This window comes from Bos javanicus, chromosome 13 (genome assembly GCF_032452875.1).
Source record: "Bos javanicus breed banteng chromosome 13, ARS-OSU_banteng_1.0, whole genome shotgun sequence".
NCBI lineage: Eukaryota > Metazoa > Chordata > Mammalia > Artiodactyla > Bovidae > Bos > Bos javanicus.
This window is the reverse complement of record NC_083880.1, coordinates 64,795,269-64,810,218: the sequence shown is the minus strand read 5'-3', so window position 1 is coordinate 64,810,218 and position 14,950 is coordinate 64,795,269. Positions and strand designations below refer to the sequence as shown.

Here is a 14,950-nt window from a genome sequence, read left to right as displayed (position 1 = left end):
GGAGCCTTGGCAGTCTCCCTTATTCTTTCCCAAGTTAAAGCAAGCAATGACATTACAGCATTTTCCAAAACACCCTGTCTAAAACTACTGCTTAACATGAAAGAGTTTCTGTCCCCCTTCCTGCTTTGTTTTTCCCCTTAGCACTTAGGTGTTTTATTTCGTTCTTCATTACGTGTCACTCCCAGTAGAGCAGTAAGTTTATGAAGGCAGAGATTTTTGTTGTGTTCACTACTGTATCTTTCAGCACCGCGATAGATAGTTTCTATCTAGCATGTAGTGTCGATCAGTCGCTCAGTGGTGTCTGACTCTTTGTGACCCCATGAAATGTAGCATGTGGTAGGTACTCATGTATCTATGAAGGAACAGATGTTAAGAAGGGGCAAGGGCTCACCCCCATGTGGCACTTCTCAATACAGTCTTTTTAGTCTCTTTTGCTCTAAAAACACTTCAGGCTCCTCCTTCTCTCATCCTAGTCATCAGGCCAGAGAACTCTGACCTCAGGGATCTGTGATCTCTTCTGGACCCATATTCACCAGGGGTCTTTGGGGAATTCAGTACCCCTCAATCACCATATCTTTTTGTTCTTTTATACAATTGATACCTTCAAACTGTGATGCTGAAGACTCCTGACAGTCCCTAGGACAGCAAGGAGATCAAACCAGTCAATCTTAAGGGAAATCAACCCTAAATACTTGTTGGAAAAACTGACGCTGAAGCTGAAGTATTTTGGTCATCTGATTCGAACAGCCGTCTCATTGGAAAAGTCCCTGATGCTGGGAAAGATTGAGGGCAGAAGGAGAAGAGGGCGTCAGAGGATGAGATGGCTGGATGGCATCACCAATGCAATGGACAAGAACTTGGCAAACTTCGGGAGATGGTGAGGGACATGGAGGTCTGGTGTGCTGCAGTCCATGGGGTTGCAAAGAGTCAGACACGACTGGGTGACTAAACAACAACAACAATCTCCATACAGACACTCAGACCATCTGAGTCACCTAGAACAGAAAGGAATCACACTTAGTCACAGTCAAGAGACCAGATGTTCCCAAATTCCTGCTGTGCAGCAGAATAGTACCAGAGTGGCTTCTGAAAATTTAGGTCCCAGCCACACCTTAAGATACTACATTAGCATTTCTAGAGTGGGAGCAAGAATGTGCATTTTTAACAAGCACGTATGATCCTGACCACACTTTGAAAAGCAGTGCAGTTCATCCCGTGCATATTACACAGTGGGCAACCAGGCCCAGAGAGGAGAAAGGATTTTCTGGAAACCACACAATAAGTGACAGCAGTTGGAATTCCAAAATCTTGCCCTGGAGTTTAGTATTCTTTCCACCACATCCTATTTTTGTTGGAATGTTAGGACGTGGATGTAGGAGTTCTTAAAGGGTCGAGGCCCAGGGAACCTGCCACGGTGTGTTTCAACCCAAAGAGGAGCCACCTGTGTTAGCTTCCAGAGGCCTCAATAACTCACTTGAGGGACTTCCATGGTGGCCCAGTGGTTAAGAATCCACCTTCCAATGCAGGGGAGATGGGTTCAATCCCTGGTTAGGGAACTAAGATCCCACATGCCGTGGGGCAACTAAACCTACACTCTGCAACTACAGAGCCCGCTCACCCCAACTAGAGAGAAGCCCACAAACTGCAGTGAAAGATCTGGTGTGCTGCAACTAAGACCCCATCCAGCCAAAAAATAATAATAAAATAAATTTAAAAAAAGAAAAAAAAAAAAACAAAGCAAAAATACCTTGCTTGACTAGATGCCACAGAGCTCAAGGGAGGGAGGGAAGACAAGACCAAAGCAGTGACACCTAATAATTCTGGACCCCTTTCCACCCTCCTTTGGGTCCCAGTGTCTCTATCTGTCAAATGGGGAGATGAAGCCCTCAATGTCTGAGAGCTTTGAGGTATAACCTTGTTTAAGAATAGACTCACCCATGCCTCTTGTCTGGTATTGTATAGGCCCAAAAACTCATTTGAGCATGTTACACCTGGGGAATAGGCAGAATGAGACTCTCTCTCAGTACAGTTATCCCTTGCTTTTTACAAAAGACCTATTTTAGTACTGGTTTTTGCTGACCAAAAGAAACCCGAAGATTTTCACTCTCACAAAAAAGGCAAAAAGCAAAGATAGCATTCCCAGTGAGCTGTTACAAAGGCATCTTGCACCCAGAGCTGCAAGACTGGCACCGCAAGCTCCTTCCCCAAGAACTACAAACTCAGCATAAAGCCTCCATAGCCTTGAACTGTCTGTGAACGTCTGTGCTTCATTCAGATTTATTTTAAACATCCAATATCAAGATGTATCATAGGGCGACTGCTTTTTCACTTTCTGCCACTTTGCCTTAGGACAGCAGGGGAAATCTGTGCTGAGATGGAGCAGCCGAAGCACAGGAAGTGACCACCTCTGGTTCAAGGAACCAGCAAGACCCAGCTCCTCTGACTGCCTCCTCTTATCTGCTGCTGCCGCCTGATACATTCCTTGTACTCTGGCCATACTGAACAAATCATAGGTCCTGGAACATGCCCGGCATTCCTTCCCACTTCCTACATGCCCTTCTCTGCTGAACTGCTGTCCTCAAAGCCCAATTTAAGCAGTCGCTCCTCAAGGAAGCCCCTTTGGCCTCCCTCCCCTGAGTAGTGTAGCCCTGACCCTCTCCCGCTCTGATGGGGATCTAGGCTTTGTTTGGTGTTGGAGTCCGTGAAGCGATTTGGAAGAAATGCCTGAATCACCTCTGTGGTGGCACCTCCTCCCCGCCTCCGCCAAGAGTGACACAGCATGTGTTCTGTATACAGGCAGAGTCACCGATGGCCCTGAGATGCACTCAACACAGAGTTACCGTCACTCATGGGTTCAGACTGTGAGACACAGTCATTCCTTCATTCATTCAAAGTACTTCACATCTGTTTCAGGATTAATAACCTAACCTAGGAGGACTATGTCCAGAAAAATGCACACATGCTCAAAATTTTAGACAATTTCAAGTGTTTGCACACTCCCTGGAGACCATCTATGGTCCCACCAGTAAACCCAAAGATATTGGTTAAGAAATGTTCTGGGACTTCCCTGGCGGTCCAGTGGTTAATCTGCCTTGCAATGCAGGGGACATGTGCTCTATCCCTGGTTGGGGAAGATCCCACATGCTGTGGAGCAACTAAGCCCATGTGCCACAACTACTTTGCTGCATGCAGCAGCAAAGACCCATGACAGCCAAAAAATAAAAATAAATAGCTAAATAAATCTTAAAAAAAAGAAGAAGCGTTTTGAATACCTGCTATATGCAAGGTAGGGACACACGTTCAGTCATTAATTCAAAAAATATGTTGAGTGCCTACATGCTAATGTTGGGGGCTAGGGGATTTACTTTTCTTTTTTTTTTAATGTTTTAATTTGTTTGACTGAGAGGTGAACAGGGAACAACATGAGGCCCCATGTCCTTGAGTCCTCACAGGCTAGCAGAGGCCAGACTGGGTCCAGCCCTCTCCCCTTGCCTCCATCCCCACCTGGTCGCATCTGCCCCTGCCAATAAGGATGCAGGACAGAGGCTGAAGCTGGGGAAGGCAAAGAGGACTAAATTGACCACAGGGACCTTACTTACCCTTATCTTTCTGTTCTTTCACTCCCTCCCTACTGACCCCCAGGCCTGCTGATTTTGTGTTTGACTAAAGGGCAGGGATTGCTGAACCTGCTGGGTGAGTCCAGTGAGTCAAAGGCGATTCAGGTGGGCAGGAGGGCAGGCGGGGAGAGGCATTGCCCTGGGACAATGGCTCTGACTGTGTGTGTGCGGCGACTAACAGGGCTGCCAGGCACCCACGACCGACAAGTGAGGCTCAGCTTTCGAGGTGAGGTCTGCAGGGATGCTCTGAGAATTTTTAGATACGGGAAGCTCTGGCCCCTCCTATCCGCAGGTCCCCCACTTCATCTCTGGGCATCTCTACAGTTTGTCTCCTTTGTCCTTGAGCCCAATGTCTCCATCTCTCTGCCTCCCTCCCTCCGTATCTTCTATGGCTCTTTGAGGGTGAGTCCAGGGAGTTCGGACTCTGGGCCAAGAGTGGATGGAGAGATGATTTGTGTGTGTGTAGGGGGAGGAGGTGATAAATGACTAGATTCAATTCTGAGTAGGTTTTACCCAGAAAACGAGGAGAATTCACTGTGGTCGAGAAGCAGATATAGGTGAGGTGAGTGGGGTTGGGTTCTGGATGGGGAAAAGCTGGTCTGTACCCCATCTGAGTCCATCCTTGGGCTGGGAGGCTTATTCCTGAATTTGGAGAGGTGGTACAGTTTCAGGAGGTGGGGTTGTCTAATGCTCTAGAGGTTAGACTCAGCATGGGACAAGTCAGGATCAAGACTGGGGAGATTAGTTCTTGATTGATAGTTAGCCCCAGATCAGCCCTAATTGGGGAGGACTGGTTCCTGGTTTAGGAGATCAGCCGTGGAGTTAGCTCTCAATTTGTTGGCTCCTATTTCAGGTTTGGGAATAGGCTATGGATTGGGGGTCAGTGTCAGCCCAGCACTGGGTGTTACAAGGTTCTTCCTATTCCCAGCTCTTCCGTTGGCCACACTATGGGGCTCCTATGGCTGGGGAGTGTCTGTCTGTTCAGGTGGTCAATTGTAGCTGTGTGTTCAGCCCCAGGTGAGTAGGCCTGGGGAACCAAGGATGCAAACGGGGTAGAGGGGGCCTTGGGGCCATTCTCCTGGGTCATTCTTTTATTTCGTGCCGCACCCCCAGGTCTCTGGGGACACTTGTGATCTCCCTGCAGCAGCTACAGACTGCCGGGTATTTGGTGCTGCGGGAGGCCTTAGTGGACAAGAATCTGCGTGTGTCTCCAGTGAGTTCTGCCAGCCCCCCAGAGCCTGAGGGTCCCTCTAGAAGTGGGTTCCATTTCTCAGAGAGGAAAATTCAGACTGAGACAGGAGTGGTAACATGGCCCCCGAGTCAGGGTGTCTTGGATTACAGCTCTGGGGGCCAAGAATCAGGTTCAGCTCTGAGGGCCAGGGGTGTGGCAAGGGGAGAAGATAAGAAGTTCTCGCCCCATGACCCTGCACCAGGCGCAGTCCTTGTAGGGAGGCAAAAATGAGCCTGGATGGATTTTTCTGGTGTTTCATGGGGAGTCAGCGTAGCCTCATAGAAGTGAACTTGGGTTCAAATCTCAAGTCCTCCACTTCCCATCTGAGACCTTAGCCAAGTTATTCAGCTTCTCTAGGCAGTTTCCTCACTTACCTTATGTGGAGTCCTACAAAATGTCAAGCTTTTCACTCAGCCTGCAGTCATTTGTTATGCTCCGATTACAAGCAAGTGCAGTTATAAGCAATGAGGATTGAGTGGTGAGCAAAGCCAGATAAGGACTTGCCCTCTTAGAACTCCATATCTACAGAGAGAGGCAAACATTAAACAAATATTCAGGGACTTCTCTGGTAGTCCCATGGCTAAGATTCCATGCTCCCAATGCAGGCGGCTGGAGTTTGATCCCTGGTCAGGGAACAAGATCCCACAAGCTGTAACGAAATGTTCAGATGCTGCAACTAAAGATCCTGTGAGCTGCAATGAAGACCTGGCACAGTAAAAAAAAAAAAAAAAAAGAGTTAAAAAAGAATATTCACAAAAATGAATGTAAAAATGCCTGTGAAGGATGTTATAAAATAGCAGATAGGGGGCTGGAAGAATGTATAACGGAGAGACGTGACCTATATAGGGTTCAGAAAAGGCTCCCTGAGGAAGTAGTGTTTGAGCTTAGAATTGAAAGATATGATAGGAGTTAAATACATGGGAGGAGAGACTGTTCCAGGCGGAAGAACCAGCATATTCAAAAGCCCAGCACCCTGAGATAGCGTAACTGGGGTGCAGGGCAAAGCAGATCCCCTAACAGATGCGGCTGGAAAGTTTGGCAGGGCCCAGACCATGCAGAGCTGTGAAGGCACGTTAGTGTATTTCCAAGAGCAATGAGATTATTTTGGAGTTGTGTTGGGCCCCTTCAAGAAGTTACTTGCGCTTGGTAAGTTCTTAATAGCTTATGAGTAGTCACTATTATTTGGGGCTTCCCTGGTGACTCAGATGCTAAAGAATCTGCCTGCAGTGTGGGAGACCTGGGTTTTGCCCCTAGGTCAGGAAGATCCTGGGAGAAGAGAATGGCTACCCACTCCAATATTCTTGCCTGGGAAATCCCATGGACAGAGGAGCGTGGCAAGCTACAGTCCATAAGTCCATGGGGTCACAAATAGTCAGACACAACTGAGTGACTAACACTTTCACACTTTCACCCACTACTAGTAATGATCAGAGAGGAACCAAAGTCACCACAGATGAGGCCAGGAGGGTCTCTGTTTATAGATAGAGAAAAAGGCACTGTCTTTGGGGTTTTCCTAGCCTCAGGGTAGCCTCAGTAGCCTGAGGCCCACTGTGGATCTGGTTTTAGGTCCAGGTAGAACTTGACCTGAAGTACCAGCCTCCAGAGGTTGCAACTGGAGTCTGGGCACAAGAGGACTTTGGAGCACCCATTCGGGACTGGTAAACCTCCCACCCACCTAAGCAAGACCCAGGCAGGCCTCAGTAAAGGACAATGGTAACCAGTTCCCCTGTGGATCTGCTGGATGTGATGACTCTTGGACCCATGCTGCCCAGTTTGTAACTCTGTAGTCAGACCTGGCCCTCTCCTGTCATTCCTCTTTCTCCCAGCTCAGAGCTGATCATCCCCAACGTGGGCTTCCAGGAGCTGGAGTAAGTATGTGGGGATGACCTGGGTTACAGGGTCAGTCTTGGGATTGGGACCCAGTGATATGAGGTCAGTTCCTGGGTCTGGGATCAGTACTGGACCAATTCCAGGGTGAGAAGTCAGTCCTAGAATAAGGGGTCAATTCTGGAATTAGAGGGCTCTCAGGTTCAGAGTCAGAGATGGGTCCTAGAGTCAGGGACATCAGAGATGGGTGTCCAGAGATGGGTGAGAGGTCCCAGACATGTTCCTGGAGGGCCTTTCCTGTCAGACCTGGGGAGGCCCAGCTGGAGCGGCGGGCAGTGGCACTGGGCCACAGGCTAGCTCGAGGAGCAGGTCAGCAGGACGATGAGGACGATGAGCTGGCGCTGGAGCTGGATGACGAGCCTGATGTGGAGCTTTCTGGCGTCGTGTTCAGCCCACTCAAAAGGTAACTTGTAGCCCTGCACACCTGCTCCCACAGCCTACCAGTGTGTCTGTCAACCTCACCTGCTCATACCTGCAGGCCCATGCCTGTCCACCCTCACAAACACAAGGTTTCAAGTGTATGGGTGGGGAGTGGATATCCTGGGGTCAAGGGTCATTCACTCTTCGGCATAGACACTGCCACATTCAGACAGTTACACTGACTCACACATGGCTTCTGGAACCCATGAAGGTGATGCCAGCTTGATGAGGGCAAGGAGTTTAACCTCTTTTGTTCTCTGCAGTGTTCCAGTGCCTAGAACAGAGTTGGTTCTAGGCGCCTGCATATAGCAGGCGCACCATCAGTCTTTGTTAAATGAACAAACGGTTTTAGGGCTCCAGAAATGAGTCGAATTCTGAGTGTAGAGTTGAGATGGCGGCCAGACAAGACTGGAAGGACTTAGAAACCAAAGTTTAGGGGGAGAAATCTCAGCACCAGCACCAAGCAAGAGTGTGTGTACAGAGGGGGAGGAAGTGAAGTGAGAGCTGACCCTAAACCCTCTCTGCAGCCGAGCTCGGGGCCTGGCCCGCGGGGATCCTTTCCAGGTGTCCAGGGCCCAGGACTTCCAGGTACGGCTCTCCCTCCAGGCCCAAACCCTTGGGGAGTACCATCAGCTCTCCACACACGTTCTTCCCTCAAACCATGGCAGGTTGGCTTCCTTTCCTCTTCCTTCCTCACCCTTCAGGTCGGGGTCACGGTGCTGGAGGCCCAGAAGCTGGTGGGAGTCAACATTAACCCTTATGTGGCCGTGCGCGTTGGAGAGCAACGCCGAAAGACCGCCACGCAGCGCGGCACCAATTGCCCCTTCTACAATGAGGTGGGCGCAACCAGGGAAGGAGGAGCCTGAGAGAGTGGGCGGGACCCAGGGGAAGAACTGTGAGCCGAGGGGACGTGGCCTGGGGCTGGGGAAATGAGCCTATTGGCTGGCCTGGGGCCAAGCGCTCGGTGCTGGAAAGGGTTCAAAGGGGTATGGTCACCGAATTGGGGTGGAGTGGGGAAGGGGGAAAGAGGGCGTTCTCTTTACAAGGGCTGGGGGCCAGAGGGTGTGAACCCTTCACGTATAACCTGCTGTCAATTCTTTTGCTTCCCCACTTTAACCCAGTACTTCTTGTTTGAATTTCACGAGACCCGGCTTCACCTCCAGAACTTGCTCCTGGAGATCACGGTGAGAGGGTTAGGGGTGAGAGGTTGCCGTCAGAAAAGGAGAGATGCCGAAGATCCAGTCTAAAGCCACCTTTCCCCAGGCTTTTCATTCGCAGACCCTTCCCTTTATGGCCACTCGGATCGGCACCTTCAGGATGGACCTGGGCATGATCTTCGAACAGCCAGGTACTGAACACCCCCTGCCCCTGTCATTGAGACTCCTCTGCGTGGACAAAGGAAGCAGACCCGCTGGCCACCGAGCCCAGAGTACTAACTTGTAAGACAGCTATCTCTTTCGACGTCTGACTGGCATGTACTCCTGCTCCTCCCTCCTGAGCCAGACTTGAACCCCGGCTATTGTCCAGCATTCTAATCCCAGCCTCCACAACCACCCTGCGCATCCCGCCGGGCCCCCTGACCCCTGGGCCCGCTCCTCTGTCCCCAGATGGCCACTTCTATCAGAAATGGGCCCCACTGCACGACCCCCGGGACACCCGCGCCGGGACCAAAGGCTTCGTCAAGGTCACTTTGTCCGTGAGGACGCGCAGGGACCTGCCCCCTCCACTGCCACCCCCGGACCCTGGCCACAGTTCGAACATCGAGAAGTGAGCTGGGGTGGAGAGTGGGGAGGGGGAAGAGTAGGACCGGGCGAGGCTTCCTGGATGCGGAAAAGGCAAGGGGCCGAGCCTAGGGCTTCTGGGCCCCTCAGCGCCCGGCTCCCCTAGGAACCTGTTGCTGCCGCGTTGGGTGCCAGCGGAGAGGCCGTGGGCGCGCCTGCGAGTGCGCGGGTACCGCGCGGAGGGGCTTCCGGCGCTGCGCCCCGGGCTGCTGGGCAGCCTGGCCCATGCCCTGCTGGACCAGCGCGTCCCCGTGGACCCCTACGTGAGGGTGTCTTTCCTGGGGCAGCAGGTAAGTCCCTCTCGTCCCCATTCAGCGGAGGCCCAGGCCGGGATCCGCACAGACCGCTCGCCGCCTGTCTTCACCGCATGCTCAGGGCGAGACTTCGGTACGCAGTGAGACCACTGCGCCCAAGTGGAACGAGCAGCTGAGCTTCGTGGAGCTCTTCCCGCCGCTAACGCGCGGCCTTCGTCTGCAGCTACGGGACGACGCGCCCCTCGTCGATGCGGCCCTGGCCACGCACGTGCTGGACCTGACACAGATCTCGCATTCCGGCCGCGCAGGTAAGTGCATCCTGCCGACGCGTGCCGCGCCTCCTCCCTGGCCCTGTGTGCCCAGGGTCCCGCCCCCGACGGTAAACCCCATCCTCCCGACCCAACTCAGCTTAGAAAGTCTGGTCTATGCCAAGTGACTATATCGCTCCAAGCCGACCCCTCCCTTCACAGTCCCACTTGTTGCCCGCAGACTACAGACCCTACACTTGGTTTGGTTCTGTTGACAAGAATCCTAATTACAGCTGAATATCCAGTAATCCCTGCAGCCCAGTTCTTCTTACAGATTGACCTGCAGGAAAACAAGCCCTGACCACATTAACCGTTTACTCCGGACCCTTACCGGGTCACCCATAGCTCCACCCCAATGCTGACTCCACCTCCAGGTCTTTGGCTCCGCCCCCAGGGCATCTTTCCTGTCGAACTGCTCCCAGGGCACTTCCCTGGTGGTCCAGTGGTTGGGAATCCTCCTGCCAATGCAGGGGACACGGGTTCAGTCCCTGGTCCGGGAAGATTCCGCATACCCGAGGCAACTAAGCCGGTGCACCACAACTACTGAAGCCCACGCCCTAGAGCCTGTGCTCTGAAGAGAAGCTACGCTAATGAGAAGCCAGAGCACCGCAATTAGAGAAAGGCTGTAGGCAGCAACAAAGATCCAGTGCAGCCAAAAGCAAACGACTAAATAATAGTTGTTTTTAAAAAATAGTTCTCCCAGGTCTTGGTCCTTAGCTCTTGGGCCCTAACTGTTCGAAGGCTTTCCTTCCAGAGGTCCAGAGGTTCAATCTGACACCCCTCTTCCTTAGCATAGACTAGTACCCACCTGCTCCACACTTCCCTCCAAAACACTGTTTTTGTCCCCTTCATTTCCCCACAGCGGGGTTTAACCCCACCTTCGGCCCGGCCTGGGTACCTCTCTATGGCTCACCCCCCAGTACGGGTCTCCGGGATGGTCTTCAGAATCTCAATGAAGGCGTTGGCCAAGGCATTTGTTTCCGAGGCCGACTGCTGGTGGCCGTGTCCATGGAAGTGTTGGAAGGGAGAGCTGAACCTGAGCCTCCCCAGGCCCCACAGGTGTCCAGGTTGTCTCGGCTCACAGGAAAGAAGAAGAAGAAAGCCAGGCGTGGCCAGATTCCTGCAGGGATACAGCCACACCCGGATGCCAGCTCCAGTGTTGATGCACCTGAGATTCCTAGTGCCATGGAGGTGGAAGTGGAGGAATTGCTGCCGCTGCCAGAGGTGGGGCTGAAGTTTAGTAAGGCGGCCGGGTACACATTCTCAGTTCTGGAGTGTGTACCCGGCTCCCAGGCTTTAAACACTGGGGCAGGGGGGTGTCTCAACTTGGTGACCTGGGTGAAGACTGCACTGTGTGTACACATGTGCCCCTATGTATATTACACACAGGGAAAGAGGAGGGTGACGACTCAGAGATGAACCAGAGAGAACCAAGTCCCAGGTCCGAAGAACTGGGACAACAAGGGGCAGAGGGAGGCAGGACGCCAGCAGCGAATCTTCTAGGCCTTCATTGCATGTCCTTCTGTGGGCATTGTGACCAAGCATAGTCCAGGCTGCAAACTGGGAGGGTGGGGGCTGACTCCATCCTGACCCGCCTTTTCCGGAATGCCCTGGCGCCCTGTGAAGATTTCCTGCTCTTCGCTGTGCTCTTCGAGGCCACCATGATCGACCCGGCCATGGCTGCCCAGCCCATCAGCTTTGAGATCTCCATCGGTGTGAGACCTAACCAAAGCCCTAAGGGCAGTGGGTTTGAGGGTGGTCACTCTTGTTCCAGACTTAGGCCACTGGAAGGAACAGTTGACCTTCAGTAAGGGGTGGGCTCTGACTTAACTACTGAGACAAAGATTGAGGGAGGGAACCCTCAGGCTGGTGCCCACTGACCCTTGTGGCTCCCGGCAGGTGATGCAGGTCGCAGAAAGGAGCAGTTGAGCCAAGGATCCAGGGTGGGGGAGGAAGCAGAGGACACAGAAGGGGAGAAACAGCTCCTGCTGGAGTCAGACATGGGAGTCAGGCCAGTGGAGGAGGAGGAGGAGCTGGGAAGCGGCCTGAGCCCATGGATGGCAGTGGGTGAGTGCTCCCGGTGGCTGGAAGGAAGGCGTTGGGGGATTCCCAGCGGCCCAGGACTGCCCGTTACAGACTCTGCTCCTCTGCATGTGCCCAGGCCTTACTTCTGCTTGCCCCTACGTCACCACAAGCCTTGTGTGTGCGTGTGGAGCCGCTGGGAGAATCACTTGTGGCGCCTGCAGAGCAGTAACTGTGTGCGGAGAGTGGCCGAGAGGCTGGTGAGAGCAAGGCGGGTGCTCACAGGGCGAGGCCAGGATAGAGGGGGCATTCCGGACACCCTGACCTGTGAAGGGGGGGCAGATGGGTAAAGCAGCAGGGTTACCCAACACCTCATCAAGTGCAAGCTTCCGGGAGAGCTGAGAAGGCCAGAAACTGTGGGAGGGCTGGAATTCAGAACGTTGGACCCAGGAAGAACAAGAGTAGAGCTCCTGGGGCCTGGACTCACAGCCATGGAGCCAGCCCAGGGCTTGAGAAACTGAACCCAGAATTAGTTGGCGTCAAAGAAGGGTGGGGCCAAGAGGAAGTCATGAGTGGGCGGGGCCTTGGGATGAGGGTGTGGTCTAAAGGAGGTGGAGGCTGACCCTCTCCCTTTGGCACAGGACCAGGGGTTGCAGGAGGTTGAGACTCTGCAGCGCCGCCCAGGACCTGGGGCCTGCACACGGCTGAAGCAGGCACTGGAAGAGCTGGTGGCAGGCAGCAGGTGAGCGGAGAGCCTCCCCTTCCTTGCTGCAGACTCTAGGGTAAGGGAAACCCATGATAGCTGTCTGGACCCAAGGGCCCTGGATGCTGCAGTCTGATCAGCACTTTACAGGAGAGTGAGGAGATGATTGTGGAGGGAACTTGATGGAAATTATTGGATGTTAGGTCACTCCCCTTCAATAAACTCTTTCCTCCTCTCCTCTAATCTCCACACACCTTCCAGTTCCTCAGATGAGGAGCCACTGAAGATTTTGAAAAGAAAAGGGATGTACTCTAACCTATCCCTAAAAAGGATCAGTGGGGGAGGGATGATATGAGAGGAAGCAGAGGTAATAACTGAGGTGATGGTTGAATTGAATCTAGGATGGACACAGAGTGACGGGACTGGATTCAAAGGCAGTGTGGGTCTGTGAAAGTGACATCTCAAGACTCACTAATGAATAGTCTTAGGGGACTTGGGAAATGTGCAGAGAGGAGTTATGAATGACTCCTACGATTTTGACTTGAATAACTATGTAGATGGTGCCATTTACTGAGCTATGGAAAATGAGAGGAGAGAAGTTATGGTGGGAGGGGAGGGAATATCATAAGCTCATTTTGGGACTTGTTAACTCTGTGAAGAGGAACTAAAAAGCCTCTTGATGAAAGTGAAAGTGGAGAGTGAAAAAGTTGGCTTAAAGCTCAACATTCAGAAAACAAAGATCATGGCATCCAGTCCCATCACTTCATGGGAAATAGATGGGAAACAGTGGAAACAGTGTCAGACATTATTTTTTGCGGCTCCAAAATCACTGCAGATGGTGACTGCAGCCATGAAATTAAAAGACACTTACTCCTTGGAAGGAAAGTTATGACCAACCTAGACAGCATATTCAAAAGCAGAGACATCACTTTGCCAACAAAGGTCCATCTAGTCAAGGCTATGGTTTTTCCTGTGGTCATGTATGGATGTGAGAGTTGGACTGAGAAGAAGGCTGAGTGCCGAAGAATTGATGCTTTTGAACTGTGGTGTTGGAGAAGACTCTTGAGAGTCCCTTGGACTGCAAGGAGATCCAACCAGTCCATTCTAAAGGAGATCAGCCCTGGGATTTCTTTGGAAGGAATGATGCTAAAGCTGAAACTCCAATACTTTGGCCACCTCATGGGAAGAATTGACTCATTGGAAAAGACTCTGATGCTGGGAGGGATTGGGGGCAGGAGGAGAAGGGGACGACAGAGGATGAGATGGCTGGATGGCATCACCGACTCAATGGACATGAGTTTGAGTGAACTCCGGGAGTTGGTGATGGACAGGGAGGCCTGGCGTTCCGCAGTTCATGGGGTCACAAAGAGTCAGACACGACTGAGTGACTGAACTGAACTGAGCTCTAGGGAGAGTTCAAAGCTTAAAATGTAAAATTGGGAGGTGTTAATACAGAGATGGGACTGGATAAGATCATCTAGAGAGCAAAAAAAGGGAAAAACAAAATTCCAGGGACCTGGCAAGCTCCAGCATTTAGAGGGAGGAGGAAGAGGAGAACTCAGCTAAACTTGGTTATTGGTGGTTACTTTTCTTTCTTTATCTCAATCAACCTTTCAGTTCAGTGAAACACTGAGGTGAACACAGTTGACCCCACCCTCCTTCTTGAAAGACTCTCCTGTTGACTTCCATGTCCCTGGTTTTCCTTGGGCTTCCCTGGCCATTCTTTCTCATCTCTTTTGCTGGTTCCCTATCTTCTTGACCTCTGAATGTTACAAATTTCATATACTGTGTCCCTGGGCTTCACTGTACGGCTCTCTTCTCTGTCTATGTTCTCTATGTGTCCAAAAGAGCAACCATATTTAATCCAGTTTAATTACTTGCTTGATTTTTTTATATGATGCAGTGAAACTATTTCCATTTTCACTTCACTGATTTATTTTTTTGAAAGTTTTAATTGCTTAGTCGTGTCTGATTCTTTGTGACTCCATGGAACTGTAGCCTGCCAGGCTCCTCTGTCCATGGAATTCTCCAGGCAAGAATACTGGAGAGGGTTACCATTTCCTCCTGCATTGCAGGAGGATTCTTTACCATCTGAGCCACAAAGGAAGTCCTAGTTATCTTATTACTAAAATTATTCTTTAGCAGGGAAATTTCAATGAAAGATTTACTCATATAATATTTCACTTTTTATAGCTTTATCCAGTGTGGTTTTGTGTGTGTGTATGCTGCTGTTATTTCTATCACATCTAATTTTCCTGAATCCAATTTTGTGGATCTAAATCTTATTAAGAAGATATTTTTCTCTTGTCAATTTTTAATCAATAGCAATGTTAATAAGTGAAGTTTTAAAAATTATACAGTTCAGTTCAGTTCATTTCAGTCGCTCAGTCTTGTCCAAATCTTTGAGACCCCATAAACTGCAGCACGCTAGGCCTCCCTGTCCATCACCAACTCCCGGAGTCCACCCAAAGCCATGTCCATTGAGTCGGTGATGACATCCAACCATCTCATCCTCTGTCGTCCCCTTCTTCTCCTGCCCTCAATCTTTCCCGGCATCAGGGTCTTTTCAAATGAGTCAGCTCTCCGAATCAGGTGACCAAAGTATTGGAGTTTCAGCTTCAACATCAGTCCTTCCAATGAACACCCAGGACTGATCTCCTTTAGGATGGACTGGTTGGATCTCCTTCCTGTCCAAGGGACTCAAGAGTCTTCTCCAACACCACAGTT

The 14,950-nt window shown here is 51.2% G+C and overlaps 1 protein-coding gene across 1 annotated transcript in view; it reads left to right on the top strand.

Moving 5' to 3' along the window:
- Positions 1-496: 496 nt before the first annotated feature.
- LOC133259662 (fer-1-like protein 4) overlaps positions 497-14,950 on the top strand; it is a 48,348-nt gene continuing 33,894 nt past the window's right edge. Inside the window, 20 exon segments of the mRNA XM_061437438.1 lie at positions 497-3,843; positions 4,124-4,179; positions 4,546-4,634; positions 4,731-4,830; positions 6,415-6,506; positions 6,675-6,716; positions 6,980-7,138; positions 7,683-7,743; positions 7,860-7,991; positions 8,277-8,339; positions 8,419-8,503; positions 8,763-8,922; positions 9,043-9,226; positions 9,312-9,498; positions 10,361-10,721; positions 11,102-11,211; positions 11,398-11,538; positions 11,541-11,565; positions 11,660-11,780; positions 12,162-12,262. Of these exon segments, the coding sequence (XP_061293422.1) occupies positions 3,765-3,843; positions 4,124-4,179; positions 4,546-4,634; positions 4,731-4,830; positions 6,415-6,506; positions 6,675-6,716; positions 6,980-7,138; positions 7,683-7,743; positions 7,860-7,991; positions 8,277-8,339; positions 8,419-8,503; positions 8,763-8,922; positions 9,043-9,226; positions 9,312-9,498; positions 10,361-10,721; positions 11,102-11,211; positions 11,398-11,538; positions 11,541-11,565; positions 11,660-11,780; positions 12,162-12,262 (2,348 nt within the window). The 5' untranslated portion in view covers positions 497-3,764.